The sequence below is a fragment of the Scophthalmus maximus genome, chromosome 1, assembly GCF_022379125.1.
Source record: "Scophthalmus maximus strain ysfricsl-2021 chromosome 1, ASM2237912v1, whole genome shotgun sequence".
Taxonomy (NCBI): Eukaryota; Metazoa; Chordata; class Actinopteri; order Pleuronectiformes; family Scophthalmidae; genus Scophthalmus; species Scophthalmus maximus.
This window is the reverse complement of record NC_061515.1, coordinates 5,552,516-5,570,306: the sequence shown is the minus strand read 5'-3', so window position 1 is coordinate 5,570,306 and position 17,791 is coordinate 5,552,516. Positions and strand designations below refer to the sequence as shown.

Sequence of the window (17,791 nt, the reverse complement as noted above, 5' to 3'; positions counted from 1 at the left end):
CTTGTCACGGTTGAAGGTCATGATCTCCATGTGGATATGTCCTGAGTGGACCTGAGTGCAAAATCGTTTTTCATGAGGCGTTTGCATTATTTTCACTACGCCCTCAACGATTCCTTTCACACAACTGTTTGAATGTCTGTGAAGATTGTCAGTCATCCAGGTCATGGTGCCATATGAAGGAAACTGGACTGGTCAGCTCACACAGCAACACACATGCAAGTACAGGCTGACTCAGACATAAGCATAAAAACATATGTTATGTGTGTCAATGTGGATGTGTGAAGATACTGTGTTATACCCTGCAATGCAAACTCCCACCTCTGCTGGCTGCTGGAGGTCGTCTCTTTAAATGGAATCCATTATTCGATTTGATCCCCGGTCATTTGACGGTAGGTTATATATATATTTTTTTTAATTTTCTTTCAAGAAAAGAATAAAGGTTATTGTCAAGATGTGAAAGATTTATGGTGAGATTTCCTGGTCTACATCTTGACATGGGGACATTTTTGCGACAGAGTAAATCCCAAGTCTTTGCTGACGCTTCACCCTGAGCTTGTTTATGTGTCACTAAGCATGTTGGCAGCTGTGTGCCGTACATGTACTGTGTCGTCGTCGTCCCCCCCCCCCCCCCCCCCATATCTCAGATGCCCTGCTTTTTTGTGTGTTTGATTAGATGTGGAACATGATGGGAGGAGGCTGTCCAACTGGAGAGGAAGCGGGGGGACGAGAAAACCATCCCACTTCTGCTTTTTACTGCACAAAATCATCCCCTGAATGAGCAATGTGTCAGTTTGCTTTAGCTGGTGAGTACTTTTACCTTTCTTACACTGACACTTCTTTTCTTTTCTTTTTTCAAACCATTTTCCTGCTCACGGACTGTAGAGTAATGGAGCGTGTCTTGAATCATCATGTTCCAGGCAGATTTTCACGATGGAAAGTTGTGTGCTGATCATACTTGTCGCCATGCCAGGTAAGGGAACCATGACATACAATTATATACATTTAATACATCTGACTCCAAACCTATGGGATATATCACCCAGTTCATGTGGGAACTAGCACTGTACAACCAAATTGAACTAAAAGTGTATCTTTCATCATTTTTGCCCCAAGGTGTTTGGGGTGGAGCGTGGGGCGTGACCTTCGGAGACCTGTGTGCTTTGAAAGGGACATCAGTTGTTATGAATTGCAGCTATGATTATCCATCTGGTTATTCTGTCACTAATGTGGGCTGGTCTAGACCCCACTATGCGGCAGCCTCCGGCAAGTGGAGGCTGTTTTTCCTCTCGCGTCTCCCTACGCCCCCGGTCCACTTTGAGTATGTGGGCGACTACAATGGTAACTGTAATCTGAAGATCCACGATGTGCAACGCACCGATGAGGGAAATTACTATTTTAGCTTTGTGACAACGCTCGACAGATATACGAGTACAACCCCCGCCCGTTTGTCCGTGAAAGGTAATGACAAAGTTATGGGAGAAGGTACATTTTCTCGTGAATCGATTAGGTTTTTTTAGCGAAATTAAATTGCTTCTGTTTCTTCTCCCGGGCCAGAGTTGACCGCAATTGTGCGGCCGAGCACTGTGGCAGAGGGAGACGATGTCAGCCTGACCTGTGTGTTAGGTTGTCCCGCACGTACAGCCGTCGTCTGGTTTAGGGATGGACAGCGCGTGCTGAAACCAGTGTTCCAGGCCAGGAGAGAGGACGCCGGGAGGTACTACTGTGCTGTCCTGGGACAGGAGACGGTCAGATCTGCCTCCGTGGTTCTGAATGTCCAATGTGAGTACAGGATTAACGCTCAAACTCAATCGACGGGCCTTTCTCCACAGCAGACATGGCTCCTTGTGTCCCCGTATGTCACGACGGTGTGACAGTGAGCCATGCATGAAGAAAACCAGGACCCTGAAACTGCAGCAACTGACCCAGTCAGTGTATGTTCAGAGTCCATTCATTCATGTCTGTGGCCACATTCCCCGATCTTCCCTCAACCAGATGCTCCCAAGAACGTAACGCTGTCGGTGAGTCCACCACGAGGCGTCGTCCAAGGCAGTTCGGTGGCTTTCGCCTGCGCCAGTGACGCCAACCCCCCTGTGACGCCCACGGCATACAGCCTGTACAAGGACGGGCAGTTTGTCAGCGCAGGACAGAGCCACACGGTCCTCGGCGTCCAGCCCAGCCACAGCGGACTGTACCGCTGTCAGGCCTGGAACAATGTGAGCTGGAGGGGCGTTGACTTGATGAACTCTACTGAGATCCGGCTGGATGTCCAGTGTAAGTGCGTTGAGGTGTCGCGCTGAGAAGTCTACTCTCAAATGTAGCCCGTTTTGATTTGCCAAAGGAACTGCGTTGCTGCGGTCACAGGCACACAATGTCGCGTATCCACAGCAATTACCTGGTTCCCGTGACTCGTGTGCTCAACAGGCGGTCATCCTTTACAGTGACGAGGGTCGATTCAGAGTAGGAAACGCTCAGTCCACTTGACAATTTTTCTTATCAGGCTTGTCAAAAGGTCATGACAGGATAGATTGTGAAAGGCGGGAAGTGCTGATTAAAATGTTCATGCTGACTCACATTTGCACTCTATACGTACATCAATCTGTCTGGCCTCCTAATATTAATCACCTTAAATCAGAAAAAAAGATTTAAAGAGATATATCTGGTTATTGAGCTTGTGACCCTTTCAAATAAAGTCAATTTGGCCCCTAATCACAGGCTATAGTTGTGAGGAGTTCAACCAAAGAGAGATCTATGTACCTCAGATTGTTTTATGTGAAGTATTTCTGGAGGCCTAAAAAGATGCCCTACAGACATCTCAATTTTAATCCTTCTAATGATCAGATTGGAGGACCCCAGATCAAACATAGCCGCACTTTTCTCTCTCGTCTTGTTTAGGACTAAAGCTCTGAGCACAAACGCTGTTTGTCCTTCCTCTCTTTTTTTTTTCCCCCAGACGGTCCAACGTACATTTCAGTTTCACTGGAACCACAGCATGCCGTTGAGGGCAGCAGGGTGAACCTGACCTGCAGCGCTGTGGCGAACCCCGCGGCGGACAACTACACCTGGTGGCACAAGAGGACCGACTCTGCCAGCTCCAGCCCCGGCCCCATGCTGTGGGCCGGCTCGGGACGGGTGCTGACCCTTCCCGCTGTGGAGGCGTCCCACGCGGGACTCTACGTCTGCCGGGCCAGGAACAGTGTCGGGGAGATGAGCTCGGCTGAGATGCTGCTGACCATGAGCAGGGGGAAGCGAGGTTTCTTTTCACTGTAGAAAAAACACACTTTTTACAGCGACGGACTGCTTGAACAAAAGAAATAATCGACCCTGACTGTGGTGTTTCTCCTCAGGCAGCCAGCCCCACCTCATCATAGCCGGAGTCGGAGGCTTTCTTTCAGTGACCCTCGTGATAGCTCTGCTTTGGTACCGGTGAGTCAAGGGCCGATGGGGAGAGCGACGGTGACAGGCCGACTCGAGGCATTTTTACTGGCGTTTACTTGCGCTGTCGCGACAACACCTTTCCTGTTCACGACGTAACTTTCTGGATGTGTCACGGCCAATATTGTTGCATGTGTGTGTGTCATTCGTACATGACACCGGCCGGCGGCCTTTTGACACGGCGAAATGCAGGTGGGTTCGGCGAAAGCGCGAGTGCACCGAGCAGTAGTTTGTAGAAGTATCGCGCCGCTGTGTTTCCCACCGTTACAGAACAAAACCTGGCGCCACAGGATTGAGCAACGATTAAGACAGAAACGTTTGGTAGTGTGGTAACAACTGTGCGTTTTTTTTCCTCTATTTTTGATAACAGGAAACAAAGAACCCATGCAGAGAGAAAAGTGAGTACAGTACATCCAGTAAAAAGTCATTGAATTGCTGAAAAATTTGAATTAACTAAAAAAAAAAAAGAAGATAATTATACTTGGATTAGGGGAAATGTGGATTTCCATTCTTTCAGTTTTACAGTAACAGAGGGAGACAAATGTATAAATGTTTCTGTTTTCAGTTTCAGAGGAAGTGACTTGTATTCCATTGCCTGCGTTGTTTTCCTTATTATGATTTTTTTTCTCTCTAAGCCTATTTCATGGCAACACAATTTCAGTGGAGCCAGAACACGAGTACCCAAAGTGCACCCGTGGGGACAAAAACCTAATCTGCCTTTTCTCACTCCCCCCTCAGCCGGCTGTGTTTGGCTCCGGGCTCGGTGTAAGAGGCTCGAGCTCTCCGGCCACAGGCGATCAGCTTGACGCCGTTTACGCCAACGTCGGCACGTCTCAATGGTCTCCTCCGCTTGCCACTGCGGCTCAGGACGCCGCCTCTCGTTCCCAGAGGAGCGCGCGGCACGAGCACGAGGTAGATGTGGTGTACACGCGTGAGTGTTCAAAAGCAAGAGATTTTCTCGTCAGATCACTGCTCTGCTCTCTCTCCAGCTCCCCACCTCGGATGAAGCCGAGGTCACCTACTCAACGGTGACCATCCAACCCAGAAACCCCAGTTTTCCACCTCGCACAAATAACAGCCGAGCTCCACAAAAGTGCGGGTAGGTTCACTGTCAGTTCATTTTATTCTTCACCGTCAGCAGAGTCTACTTCAGATCTGTAGCCTTTATTCAGTTACTGTACAGTCTTAAATTAGTCCAGCGTCACAAAATAACACGGGACAATTCTGCAAACGAGAGCTCACCTTTGACCTTTGCTAAGAATAGTGAAATATTCCCAGAGCTGTAGCCGGGACGTCACAATAACTGAGGCCATGAGCGCAAATTCCTTCCTTGCATAAGGTAAACCAACAAACAAAGTTTTAACTTCATGGTCACGGTAGAAAATGTAGTATTTGACCTCCTCTGCACTTGTGTCTTTGTATTGATTCTACATGAAATCACACTGCCTCGGAGTCAGGCTGGATTTGCTTCGTCGTCGCTCTGAAAACGCCGTGAAACTTTTTCACTTAAAGTCTTTGTAAATTTTTCTCTCTGCCCCAAGTGCGAAATATCATCGTCAACATGTGTAATATCTGTATCGCCACAGAATGTTAACTTCTCCTCTGGTCATCAAAAAATGACACAAATCCCCAGAAACATTATTCCAGAGGACAGAGTTTCCAATACTGAACTTTCACCGCACAGTTTAATCTGCGTAGTGGCACAAAAGAGTTGAGCGTGAATAAAAGCCAACGCTCGGCTGTGGTGCGAGGTGTCGATGCCGCTGGTCTCAGGGTAGGCGGAGGACAAACGCCTGGTGCCATTTATTAAATTCATAATTTTCTCCGCAGGTCCAAAGCCGGAGAGAGCGATGATTCTGTGATCTATGCCACTGTGGCTAAATCCAGTTGATCGCGATCTCAACTCAGGAGCAACAGTCTGAAAACAACACAGCTTTCACAAGTGTTTGTCAAAAGGGTTGAAAATGCCTTTTCTTCATACTTTGTATTTATTTAGGTATTAATTATAATAAAACTGTGGTTAATTTGCACAGTAATAGTTACTGTATTATTTCACATTACCTTGAATATTTTTGATAAAGCGACCAAAGAGTTTGGTGGTAATGAGTTTACCATACTGTGTACAACCTGTACATTTATAAAGAATAAATAAGACTTTTTTGCTTTTAATTAAGGCTTTATTTCACTTTACTCAATGCAACAATTAACATTTTACAATACTTCAATTTGACACACATTTGAAATATGTCTACATTCAGCACATTCATTGTACTTCAAAGGGGGTTGTGTGTAGTTTGGGCCTTTATGAATGCATTTACACACTTCATACAGTTTTTGAGTGGTTCCTATGTCGGACTTGTTCAGATTATATTACATTCTGTTTAGGGCAGGAGCTCCAGATCCTTACCAGAATAAAGTTATTAGTGCTAACATCCCATTCTTTATTTAGGCCAGTACAGGACAGATTCAGTGTTCGCTACAGGGACTCACGGGTACAGTAAAGTCTTATCTAATATATTCTAAAAGATACATTTTATGAGAACATGATTTGCGTTGTTATTTCACTCTTGGCGTTCTAAGGCGTTCTGTGCATGACAAAAACAACTACATAAACAAGAAGACACTGACTAATATATACAGAACAAAGCAAAAAAATACTGGTTTGGATGTGAGCGCCATCTTCCCCCAGTCCAACTTAAAAGATGAAAAATTTGGTAAAGACAAAACTTGGACGAATAATTACTGATGAGCCATAAGGTCGGGCTGCTGCATATAAGAACGCATTGCAATCATCACACAATTACAAAACGAGATCTCTACCGTGTTGAAGGCTCGATTTGTTCCACGATCTTTCAACATCGACGTGTCACATCCGCCGCTGCCCGCGTCCGCGTGTTGCACACGGTAAAAGCACTCGGAGTGCTGAGATTGCACAAGGTCCTTGCAACAAGACTCTCACTGATCTGTATCACAAATGGCCAGTACAGTCTGCACTCACTGTGGCTCACTGCGCACACCGGCAGCGGGAAAGGCCACATCTGAAGAGAGTGACTCATGTGGATCAGGTCGATCAAATCTCGAGTATTGTATGAATCCAGTCACATCTGTCTCACTGAAGAAAGACCTAAATACAGTATAGTGATTCTTACAGTATTTCACCTTTGGCCTTTTATCAACATTTGACTTCATATTGCCTCCATAACTTGATAACAAACGAACCGACCTCAATAATTCTTTGCTTATTACTTCTCGATACAGGATTCAGTCCAGACTTTGAGTGCTTGGGCAGTTACACGTTTTAGCAAATCAGGCTCGGGACATTCAGACTGAAATGAAATAATGGATACAACATTAAGGTGCTAAGGCTCAGCCGGAATCTGAGTCGGGGGTTTTTTTTTTTTGATCAACATAAAAAGAACTATGAGGGAGACGTAGACGTTAAACCACATAGCGGCCAAAGATTGGAGGTTTAAAAAAAGAAATTGAAGAGATTCACTTGAAGTCAAACAAAACCCTTTTGTGGAAAATCCTCTCTGACGTTTTTTGACCCACAGACATCAGCAAAATCTTTGAGCCTTCTCATCTCTGATTTTTGCTTTTGTTAAAGGGGCGGGGGGGGGGGTGTCTCATTAACTCCTCCACAATCTCCTCTTCTCTCCTCAACTTTCTCCTCAACCTGAGACACACGTGTGAGCTCTTTTGTGCGTGAACGAACAACCAAAACAGTGTAACTGTCCAAACACTCGGGGTCTCGACTGCTCTACCATGCATGATACGATGTCGTCGTACATTTTGACTTTGTGGAAAATAAGTGAGGAAATCCTCGGCAAGACATTGTAGTAAGAGAGGGGAATCTAGAACCATGACACAAGGGGGAACATCACAGCTTCCCATCCGCCCCCATTGTAACACTCCCCATTGCCATCTACAGGATCTGACCGTATTGTCGTCTGAGTGTAGAAAAAAGGAGAAAGATGGCGGCAGCGAGCTCATGTCCGGGCCAATTTGTGAACCCCTGGTGAGTTGTGATAGTTCTAGAGGAGAGAGATGAGAACGGAAACGGTTCAACACTCCTGTTATGTAACACATAGGACTGTGCTGATCATTCTGTTTGCCGTGCTACATTTATAGAGTTTGCCATGCCACACGCTTTGCCAATACCAGTGTTCACAGTTCAAATGTATTATTATTATTATTATTATTATGATAATTATTATTATAAACCTGGTGATATTTTTGTTAATGAGAACAATAGAAAAGTGCTTAATTTGAAAGTGGACTGTACACATTACTTGTATTTGAACGGTTTACCAATGACAGAGTAACTGTTAATGCAATAGTAAGTCACTGTTGTGTTTTGCAGTTATTGGCAGTCAACACATTCAGAGGCAGAAGTGTTATTACCTGTATTTCTTTAGTCGGCATAATGACAACACAATAAACTACAAAGCAATATATAAATTCAGCTCACATTGTATAATGTACAATTTCTATTTCCTTGTGTTGACCTTGCTTGCCTCGTCTATTTCTAACATCTCCTTCGCTGCTGCTGTAGCATGGCACATCTCCCCGCCTTGGCAATAACAAAGGATTATCTCATCTTACAGCATCCAGTGTCTCACCCTCATGGCGGTGGATATCCACGGCAGAAAGCGGGACACTCTGGTGTAGACGCCAGGTTTCTTTGCCATGGCACAGCCTGTTCCCCAGCTCACCACCCCCAGCAGACGATGCCGACTAGTCTTCGACAGACAGTCCTCTGCCACAAAGGGGCCGCCGCTGTCTCCCTGAAACCACACATGGTGGAAGAAGTTCACACACACACACACACACACTCTAAGTGTCCATTTGAGGCAACCACAAGCAGGAATTTGAATAAGTAGGAATGTAAATGCTCATGTAGGTTTTAGATTGAAGACATAGAGCAACGGCAGAAAAACACACACGCACACACACACACACCTGGCAGGCGTCAGTGCCTCCTTTCTCATAACCAGCGCAGAACATGCTGGTGGTGATCTGGTTGTCGTAGTAATCAGGAGCGTTGCAGACCGCGTCGCTGATGATGGGGACGTTCGCTTCTTGGAGAACATCCGCGAGGTGACCTGCGAGTGAAACGCATAGCAGGTCAGAACAACAACAACACAGCGGAGGGCTTTTGTCCAAATATATCGATGTGTTTCAGCTCCTGTCTTCAGACGAGACTCAATTTCCCATTCGTGCAGATCAAATTAATATATTCGGCCCAGAACAAAATACGACTGTGAATGTCGACTCACCGTTGTACCCCACGTTTCCCCAGCCTGTTACCGTTCCAATCTGTCCATCTATCAGTCTTTGACCATACGCAGGCAGACAAATGGGCTGGATGTATTCTGCACACAAGCACACAAACAATCAAACATACTTTATGTATTAAGATTGAAACACGTGTATAGAATAATACTGTTCCATCAAACACACACACACAACTATCACTTAGAAACACAGCTGTTCTTACAATACGCCGGAACTGAAACTGTAGATTTTATTTTTCTAATCTTCAGATTGTGTCTTGTTCTCACTCCCAAATGTGGTGTGTAATGTCTTTTCTTCTCTGTACACAACGTAAAACAGAAGGGTGAATTTATTAATAAATTAGGCATGAAACTTTTCAATTATGGTCTACAAAAAAAAAAAAGGAAAATTGAGACACAGGGAGAAAACCACAGGCTTTACACTAATGATTCTTCATTTTATTTATTACATTATCATGTTGTGGCTGTAATTGCAAATACCAAACACTAGATGTCAGGCATGACCTACTGAAACAGTCCTTGTCAGGGTCCCATCGCACGTCAAATCTAGAAAGTGCAGCATAAAAGGACACGGCCAGGACATGATGCAGTAAATCACACATTAGGAACGCTGTGGATTAGGTCGATTAGTCCTATTTTAATTAGTCTGAGGATTCCAGGGCCGAGAGAGAGAGAGAGGATCAGTATCTATAAGAGGAACTGGTGGCTACTACAGCCTGTTCAGTGCCGATATAATTATGTTGGATAAGAGAACTCTTGTCCTGCTGTCAGGAGCAAGAAACAAGAAACCTCAACCAGCCCATTTACCATAATGAAGGCCTCTCTGTGTGTTTCTGTCTCCTGTCATTACTTTGCTTTTATTCATCATCTCTAATCATGGTCATCATGGAATCAAATGCTCAGGTGTGTTTGGACGCGTATGTTTCTTATTTGGTGTGTGTGTGTGTGTGTGTGTGTGTGTGTGTGTGTGTGTGTGTGTGTGTGTGTGTGTGTGTGTGTGTGTGTGTGTGTGTGTGTGTGTGTGTGTGTGTGTGTGTGTGTGTGTGTGTGTGTGTGTGTGTGTGTGTCTGTGTGTGTGTGTGTGCCCCTGTTTGTGTGTGTGTGTGTGTGTGCGCCTGTGTGTGTGTGTGCGTGTCCTACCATTGAAAGTGAGCGGCTGTGTGAGGGCTAGAACGGCAATGTCCCTGCTGTTGTCATCGATGTTGGCGTCTACAAAGGGCAGGTAGCTGCTGTGATAAACGATGGTCTTCACCTCCGCCACGTTGGCGTTGACCGGCTTGTTGAAGATGGAGCCCAGCAGCACACGCCAGCGATTGACGAAGCGGTGCCGCCTGGCATAGGACGAGTGACAAACGCACAAACTTACACATTTGCACACATAGCACTGAAGAAAGAAAATTGTTTGCCATTTTTTTTAAATTAACAAGTTAAGACGATTGCAAAGTTAATCTGTCGAGCACAATGGAGCTTTCATTTCTGCATGAAAATCAAACTCTGTGGCTTACTCGGGGAAGCAGTGAGCTGCAGAGACAATCCAGCGGTTTGAGATGATGGATCCTCCGCACTGATGAACGCCGTCGTACTCTAAACTGACCTGCCACGGCCAGCTGCCCTGCCTGGCATCCACACCGCCTACTATACGGTCTGCTGCGAAACTGCGCCTGCCACAGTCTGACGATGACAGAGAGATGGAGAGGGAAATAAACACACTGGCTGGGCGAACTGGGGGTGAAAGATTTAAACATGTTGCATGTAGACAAGAGAAACAAGAGAGCAAAAGACGGAATTTGCAAGATTTTTTCCAAATGGGTGAGTGAAAGAGAAGAAAATCTGAGTAATAAAAAGCCAAAATAAATAAAGAATGAAGACTGCAGAGTGAACTAATTAAAAGGAACAATATCCAAGTGTGATGCAGCATTAGAAGCCCAGCATGTGGAACAGGTGAGAGGTGGACGTAAGGTATCTGAGCACACATCTCACCTTGGCACAGCAGTGTGAGCACCTCCCTGCTCTCACAGTCACTGAAACAGAGACGCACAGAGTTTAGTGCAAGTCTGACGAAGAGAAGCGACGCTTTCTGTTCCGCTTCAGACGGCTGACAGAAGTGGCAGCGACAGAGAGGACAGTGTAGGGCAAGCTTTGGGACTGCTGTGGGACAGGTGCGGTGGTCAAGCGGACAGCTGTTTCTTACCAGGGGAACAGCGAGTCTTTAATTTTCTTGCCGTGGCTGAGCTCCTCCTGTCTGACGCAGAAGAACTCTCCGCCATCGCCGCTGGCCTCTGGCACTGATGTGATGGAGTAATTCACCACACTGAAACACACACACACACACACACAAACGCATACACATGCATACACATGCAGATATCCTTGTTAGGACATTGCATTGCAACCCAACTACTACCGCTAACCTTAACCAGACCATCAGATATGTTCATTTCCTCATTGGGAGCGGGCTTTGGCCCAAATGAGAACAACTGGGCCCCGACAAGGTTCGTGTCCCGTGTCAGACTACAGACACACTGACGGTGGCGCTTAAATGATGGCAAAAAATCTCTCACCTGACAAAGCCCACTTCTTCACAGCTGATGCTGGCGAGCAGTTCATTGGCCGGGGAGGAACACACCTGACGCCACCTCCTCTGGGCGGAGTCGAACACTCTGAGACGTTGGTCAGCAGAATTGACCTGAACTGCAGGAAATGATGCGGGTTCGTAAACTGTCACATGTATTTCTTGTTTGCTTTCTAACTGTGAATTATACCAGAGATCTGGAATGTTTATTAATAAAATTAAAATCTTGAGTTAAACTGCATATAAGAAATCAGCATGTCCTCTCATACTCACCATCATACAGTCCTGTGTCTTCCTCCATTGTGCAATATGTGACTACAGAGGAGTGATATACACAGTAGGCATCTGTTAAGTCGGTGCAATGTATGACAGCAAATTATAAGAAGTCGGTTCATCAGATTTAATAGAACATAAACCTTGAAATTTCAAATATCAGCGACTGTGATCGTCAGATGTTTGACAGACATGTGTTGTTTCTATTTGCTCCAGCATGTGGTCTAACCTAAGGCCCAAACGGCTGCTCCAATGGCTCCCAAGATCATCAGTGTCACACACACCCCGATCACCCGGCAGGGGGTCAACACACAGGTCAGAGAGATTCCCTTGCTCCCTGCAGATACACACACACACACACACACACACACACACACACACACACACAAGTGTACATGAACTCAATGTACAGTGCGAACACACAGAGACACACACATGAAAGCATGCATGCCAGTACAGCATCTATCACACCGTTAACATTGCATCAAATTTCAACAAACGCTGAAAAGAAGAGATTAGACGATGAGATCAAGCAGGAAACATTTGACCTTTACCCTGTTGCTCACAGTTATGTATGCATGCCGGTATTTGAGGAAAATAGTACGAGGCAAAAATTCAGAATGCGGGTGTGTGATTTGTGATCCCCCCCCCCCCCCTTTTTTTTATTTTTTTGCACTCAACTTCCCAGACAACAAACATCAGTGAAATGACCGGTTTCAGCGCAGTCTCAATGTGAAGGGGCATGCAGCATATTTCCTGGCACAGACTGAAAAGTACAAATAACACTGATTAGATCAATAGGCTAAAGTCTAGCATTTCTCCACAAAGCAAGAACAAACTCTTAAACTAGGATATCGTGCCATGTCTGTCCTGTGAGCACATGCAGCGTGTGTGTGTGTGTGTGTGCGCGCGTGTGTGTGTGCGCGCGCGCGTGTGTGTGTGTGTGTGTGTGTGTGTGTGTGTGTGTGCGTGTGCGCGCGCATATGTCCGTTTCTGCCTCGGTATCCACTGCCCTGAGCAGCGTTTGGCAACTTGACCCATAGCTTAGTGTTAAAACACATTTTTCACAGCAGACTTGGCATGAAAAAAAAAAACAAGCGTAATCATTAACATTAATAAAGTTGCAGAGTCCTGATATCATACTGTACATGACGGCTCACTATCACGGCGCACCATCATCATGGTGCGACACTCATAATCACACAGAGGCCATGATCAGTCTTATAGTTCCACCTGTTGTTTCCTGTCCGCTCATCGTCCTGTCCTCACATTTCATTCGTCTCTCTTCATCTGTCACTCATCAACTGACTTGAACTAAAGGTGGAGAAGAGCTTTGATTTAAGGTTCATCATCATCAAAGTTAGTGCAACAGTGCAGACAAAAGCTTGACGCAGACACATTAAATCAGATCAAGAAGCTGTAAGTTCTGACTACAGGCAATGTTTCATCGTGTTACCTGTTAGTTCGAACAGGTAACATGGGGCCTTCGTTCAAACAAGGACACATAAAAGTAAAAGATCCCTGAGACAGCTGATTCTGTTGATGATCTGCGTCGATAGTTATTCGTTATAGAAAAGCAAAAGACCAAGTGGGCTGACTTTTAGTGGATATTCTGTTCCCCACACTGATGGACTGTAATAGTAATACTGTCCATCAGTGTGCCAGGAAACAGCTGGAGATACTGTGAGTACACAAGCTCTCCTTATCAAATCAGAGAAAACAGTCTACATTCCTGGTTTCCTTCCTGCCTCCAACATTCTTCCTCCTCTCTCACCCCGCTATCTAACTCAGTGTTGGGGGGAATCAACAGCCAAACTTCCATTAGAAATGTTTGGATGGAACCTTGACATTTGCGATGTTCACAACATGGAAGGTGTTACATTTTTTTATGAAGAACAATCCTGCACAGTTACCGCCTCAAAATCAGGATGGACACGACGTGGAGCGGCTCCGGAATCATTCACACACAACTCGGTCCCACAGTTGCTGAATTGCTACGCCGTGGTCGGGAAAGATGGTCGCTGCCAACCCACTGACCTCGACCTTCTTCTCTGCTCTCCTGTCCCATCTGCTCCCTCTACACCAGCCTTTCCCTGGCCACCTCTACCTGTCCCTGGACTGGGAATTTTCTGAAAGCTCTCCACCTTTTCCTTTTTCGTCCCCCTCCACCCATCTCCCCCCTGCCTCTACGCCCCCCTCTCTGTGCCTCTCTCCCCTTCCATACCTGTCCTCTCTATCCCCTCCTTTCCCCCCGACTTCCCCTCCAAGCTTCCAGTCCACATAACAATGGTGTTCTTGTTCCTCGGATCGTGAATTCGTGATTAAACAGCGGAGACCCGGAGAGAGAGAAAGAGAGAGGAAGAAAGTTCAGGCAGTGAAAAACAAAAATATCTAAACACAGTGAGGAATCTGATCAATGTCTGACATCCACTGGCCTTATTATGAGAGGGAAACGCCAGGCTCGTGTTCAACAGACAGAATCTTCCAAGAAATACCCCCAAGTTTCCTCCACACACCTCAGCTCCGCCTTCTACACTGATGCTGCCCACTCGCCTCCGTTCTCAAACTCCTTTTCTTTGTCTTTCTTTCCTTCTCCCTCACCCCCACACAGCGCTCTTCCCGCTCACACTGCACGACCAAACAAGTACTCTATTGTGTCCACTTCTACCTGAGACCTTCCTCCCGTGTGTGTGTGTGTGTGTGTGTGTGAGTGTGTTTGTGTTTGTGTGTGTGTGTTTGTGTGTCTCTTGTTTGTGTGCGTGTGTGTGTGTGTTTGTGTGTGTGTGTGTGTGTGTGTGTGTGTGTGTGTGTGTGTGTGTGTGTGTGAGTGTGTTTGTGTTTGTTTGTGTGTGTGTTTGTGTGTGTTTGTGTGTCTCTTGTGTGTGTGTGTGTGTGTGTGTGTGTGTGTGTGTGTGTCTCTTCCATATCACATCTCCATAGCAAGACAGAGTTGCAGGTACTGTTCCATTGTGTTGCTGGACATTATACTCTTAAATAGATGGTTTGACTTCAACTTTATATGGGTTATGTTACACAATTCTACTACTTCATGTTTCACACGGTGACAAAGGACACATTTCTCCAAAGAGTCACACAAGACTGACTTAAAAAATAAATGGCAATTGACCACTTAATCGAACATATGATCATCTGCAGTACCGACAAAAGTTTCTCTAAGACTGTCTCATTGCCGTGAAGAAATGCCAAAGCTTATGACTAATGAATGGACACAAGCTTAATTTGTACGTTCACGCGACGAGGATCAAGAATGTTTCCCAACTCAACACGTAGGGCTTCCCTACGTGTAAATCAATCTGGCATGAGAGGTGGGAATGAGTCATGAGGGGGATAACCTCAGCTTCACATGCATTAGGCCCGCCCACTGCAGCACCTCACTGTGGGCAAAAAGAAGCAGCTGGGCACCAGATGAGATGTTATGTGGCCGTCCACACCCTCCCCGGACCAAAAGTAGAGGAGAAAACATGAAAAAATGCAGTATTTAAAACAGAAAATGAGAAGTGGAGACTAAAAATCTGTGGAACTAAACTATCTCAGCACAGCGTCTGCCTACTAACTTTTTGCGACCGTTATCTTTAGTTGATAGAGTTTGTTCAGACATCGTGGGGATAGATCTCTTTAATACGCCAGCCCAGGAGCTGTTGTTGTTCTTTGTGTCGGCATAAAGTGAAGCATTAAAGTTCATTCTTGACCTTGAACTTATTAACTGTGAGAAAAACAACGTCAAAGTCGGCGCTTTTAATATGCTAGCTTTATGTCTATCAGGTCTCCTGACCAGCTCCACTCTCAACCGCGCAGTCAGCATCCGCCGTGTTATCATTAACTGACACTTGGACTTTGGGGGAAACAGTCGGGGAAACATTACAAAACTACCGTTAAACCCAAACGACCCGAACCTGAACTCCTGTCTGAAACAGAGCAACCCTAATTTGTGCGTATCGGGGATCTAGGTGTGGTAGGAGTGGGATGAGGCAGAAGCAGACCTCACAAAGATGAAGACGCAACAGAAGCTGTGACTCGTACTTTTTGCGGTTGTCATAGAGAAATAAAGAATAAAAACAACGACAGTGGGCAGTGCATATTGGCCTGATTAGAAGTCCTTGCATTAGTGTGTCTATTTGTGTTTCTGTACCTGTTTACCTGTGTGCGTGTGCGTGTGCGTGTGTGTGTGTGTGTGTGTGTGTGTGTGTGTGAGCGTGTGTGTAAGCGTGTCGCAAGTTTGTTTTTCCGACAACGCCGTCTCATCTAATATGAGCGCAGACACACAGTACACAAAACGAGCCTCACCGCATGCGCCACTCCTTGACTGGACTGTGTTTCTCTTGTAATTACGCACACCAGAGGCTCTGATTCACTGCGTCTGGGTGGACTCTTTTCTTCCCCCTTTGCAGTCGGGCAACGCAAACGTCGGCTGGGCCACGTGCAGACACGGAGAGTAAGCTACGGCACGACGAGGACACGACGGCCCACGAGACCTGCTGACGAGAAGGGGTTTCTTTGGAGATGATATCTTGATCGAAGACTTCTGGCAATGTAAGGTGGCTACTGTTGTCTAGCAGGTTCGTGGGGTAAAAACATACAAGGGGGCGATTTTTCCTCCACAAAGTTTAATAAGAATTCTTGTTAAGAACAGAAGTTTGACACGGCACGAAAGTGTAAAATTATCAACGTGAAGGGTTTCACAGTGCACACATATTATGTGCCCTCCAGCTGCAGTAATATACAGCAGGTTATCTTATCTTGCCTTCTATAAAAGCGTCACATCGTATGCAGTAAACTCATTAGGGGCCGTAAAGCTGCGGAAAAAATGTTTGGCCGGCACGTCGACACCACAACACCGCATCAGAGCAAATGGAAAAAACGTGACAGGAGGACAGATGTGTGTCCTCCGGTTTCCTCCTAACGCTGGGTTTCACCGACGCTGATGGGAGTGTGTTGGCGTGAGGTAAGAGAGATTCATACATGGCAAGGAAGTGCCGACAATGAGGAGAGTGCCTTGTTATTGCTGTAACTGATGTGTGTTGCAACTTGGTGTTATTTGATGAAAAGCACTGTGGTTATTTCTGGCCCCAGTTACAGTATCAACATCACTATCCCATTTCTATTTGGGTTCAGACTTTTTCTCACTGCATGTAAAAAAAAAAAAAAAAAAAGGAAAATTACAACCAGTCTTAGTAAATGCTTCCCAGGCCGAAAGACAAACCTCAAAAAATAAACGAGGGAGAACATCTGAGAGACGGCCAGCCAGCTTTGAACAAATATGTTAATGGTTAACTGTGGAGTGGACCGATGTCTGCTCCCGAACACAGACAACAGGCAGCGTGTGTGTCTGTGTGTGTGTGTGTGTGTGTGTGTGTGTGTGTGTGTGTGTGTGTGTGTGTGTGTGTGTGTGTTAGAATAGAAAGCAGTGTATGTAAAATGTACACTCACCCATCTTCCCCTCTGTTAAAACTTTCTCAGCATACATCTGTTTACAGCGCAGGGGGCAAAAGTATATGAGGATAACTTCTTCCCTTCCTCCCTCGACGCCTCGAGTCCCCGGGGCCGTTGGTCTGAGCCCTCAACTGTCCCTTGAGCCTGCAACAATGAAGAGATACACACAGAGGAAAATAAGATTCAATATGAATAAGACTCATGTTATAAAGTGAGAGGAAGTTTAATTTCAACTTCGACTGCTCTACCTTCTATAATAATACTAATACTCTGTTGTATAATATACCTCATTAATTCGATATACATGTATTGATTGAACGCCTAAAGCAGAAAACGGGTTATATCAACATCCATGTTGTTAGATATGTGTCTAGTTATTCACACACACACACACACACACACACAACACACACACACACGCAGAGTTAAGGGACCACCCCTCCCAGAAGCCAAGTCTATACTAACTCAAGTTCTCGTTGTGTAACTTCTGTCTCAATTCTTTACCTATTATTTGTATCTTAAACACACGTGGACAAGTTTGAATGTCACTATATGAATATATAAACATATAGAGGAAGCTGGATGTTTTGGTGAATTCACCACCAGCAAAGGTTAAACCAGTTACAGGACTCGCTGCCCTGCAAACAGCAGGACATGAGGTCATATGAGACGTGTAACGCTTTTCTAAAGGGGGGGGGGGGAGGTTCAGGTGCATCTTGTGCTTAGTCATTCTTTAATTCTTCTTTTTCTTCTTAACTTCTTCTAT

At 45.6% G+C, this 17,791-nt stretch overlaps 2 protein-coding genes across 6 annotated transcripts; one reads left to right on the top strand and one right to left on the bottom strand.

Moving 5' to 3' along the window:
- The first annotated feature begins 703 nt into the window (after nucleotides 1-703).
- LOC118315041 (B-cell receptor CD22) lies at nucleotides 704-8,192 on the top strand. Of its 4 annotated transcripts, XR_004795148.2 has the most exons (12): nucleotides 704-803; nucleotides 918-970; nucleotides 1,114-1,458; nucleotides 1,555-1,779; nucleotides 1,993-2,271; nucleotides 2,951-3,250; nucleotides 3,345-3,423; nucleotides 3,803-3,830; nucleotides 4,171-4,344; nucleotides 4,422-4,531; nucleotides 7,364-7,450; nucleotides 8,040-8,192. XR_004795148.2 is itself a non-coding variant. In XM_035642390.2 (11 exons), exons 1-11 carry the CDS (start codon nucleotides 775-777, stop codon nucleotides 8,101-8,103), a joined length of 1,686 nt encoding a protein of 561 aa, XP_035498283.1. In that variant the 5' UTR covers nucleotides 704-774; the 3' UTR covers nucleotides 8,104-8,176. The 4 variants fall into 4 exon arrangements, 3 of the variants coding, with proteins under 3 accessions (XP_035498283.1, XP_035500154.1, XP_035499083.1); XM_035642390.2 differs by lacking the exon at nucleotides 7,364-7,450 and having other exon boundaries at nucleotides 8,040-8,176; XM_035644261.2 differs by lacking the exon at nucleotides 8,040-8,192 and having other exon boundaries at nucleotides 7,364-7,897.
- On the bottom strand, nucleotides 6,764-17,151 carry hpn (hepsin). 2 transcript variants are annotated; one of them, XM_035645524.2, is made up of 12 exons: nucleotides 17,023-17,151; nucleotides 11,804-11,911; nucleotides 11,575-11,646; nucleotides 11,291-11,420; nucleotides 10,921-11,040; nucleotides 10,710-10,750; nucleotides 10,235-10,400; nucleotides 9,870-10,060; nucleotides 8,712-8,807; nucleotides 8,395-8,537; nucleotides 8,055-8,219; nucleotides 6,764-7,466 (listed from the first exon to the last, which is right to left on the bottom strand). In XM_035645524.2, exons 1-12 carry the CDS (start codon nucleotides 17,057-17,059, stop codon nucleotides 7,422-7,424), a joined length of 1,314 nt encoding a protein of 437 aa, XP_035501417.1. In that variant the 5' UTR covers nucleotides 17,060-17,151; the 3' UTR covers nucleotides 6,764-7,421. The 2 variants fall into 2 exon arrangements, with proteins under 2 accessions (XP_035501417.1, XP_035502190.1); XM_035646297.2 differs by having other exon boundaries at nucleotides 11,575-11,616.
- Between the last annotated feature and the right edge of the window lie 640 nt (nucleotides 17,152-17,791).

Excerpts from the sequence above, each read along its gene's own strand:
- LOC118315041 (XM_035642390.2), top strand. The coding sequence starts at position 775 with ATGAGCAATGTGTCAGTTTGCTTTAGCTG. Across the intron at positions 971-1,113 it reads CATACTTGTCGCCATGCCAG|GTGTTTGGGGTGGAGCGTGG; the intron begins GTAAGGGAACCA and ends TTTTGCCCCAAG. Across the intron at positions 1,780-1,992 it reads CGTGGTTCTGAATGTCCAAT|ATGCTCCCAAGAACGTAACG; the intron begins GTGAGTACAGGA and ends TCCCTCAACCAG.
- hpn (XM_035645524.2), bottom strand. The coding sequence starts at position 17,059 with ATGTATGCTGAGAAAGTTTTAACAGAGGGGAAGATGG. Across the intron at positions 10,061-10,234 it reads GCAGCTCACTGCTTCCCCGA|GCGGCACCGCTTCGTCAATC; the intron begins GTAAGCCACAGA and ends GTCCTATGCCAG. Across the intron at positions 8,220-8,394 it reads GAGGCACTGACGCCTGCCAG|GGAGACAGCGGCGGCCCCTT; the intron begins GTGTGTGTGTGT and ends GTGTGGTTTCAG.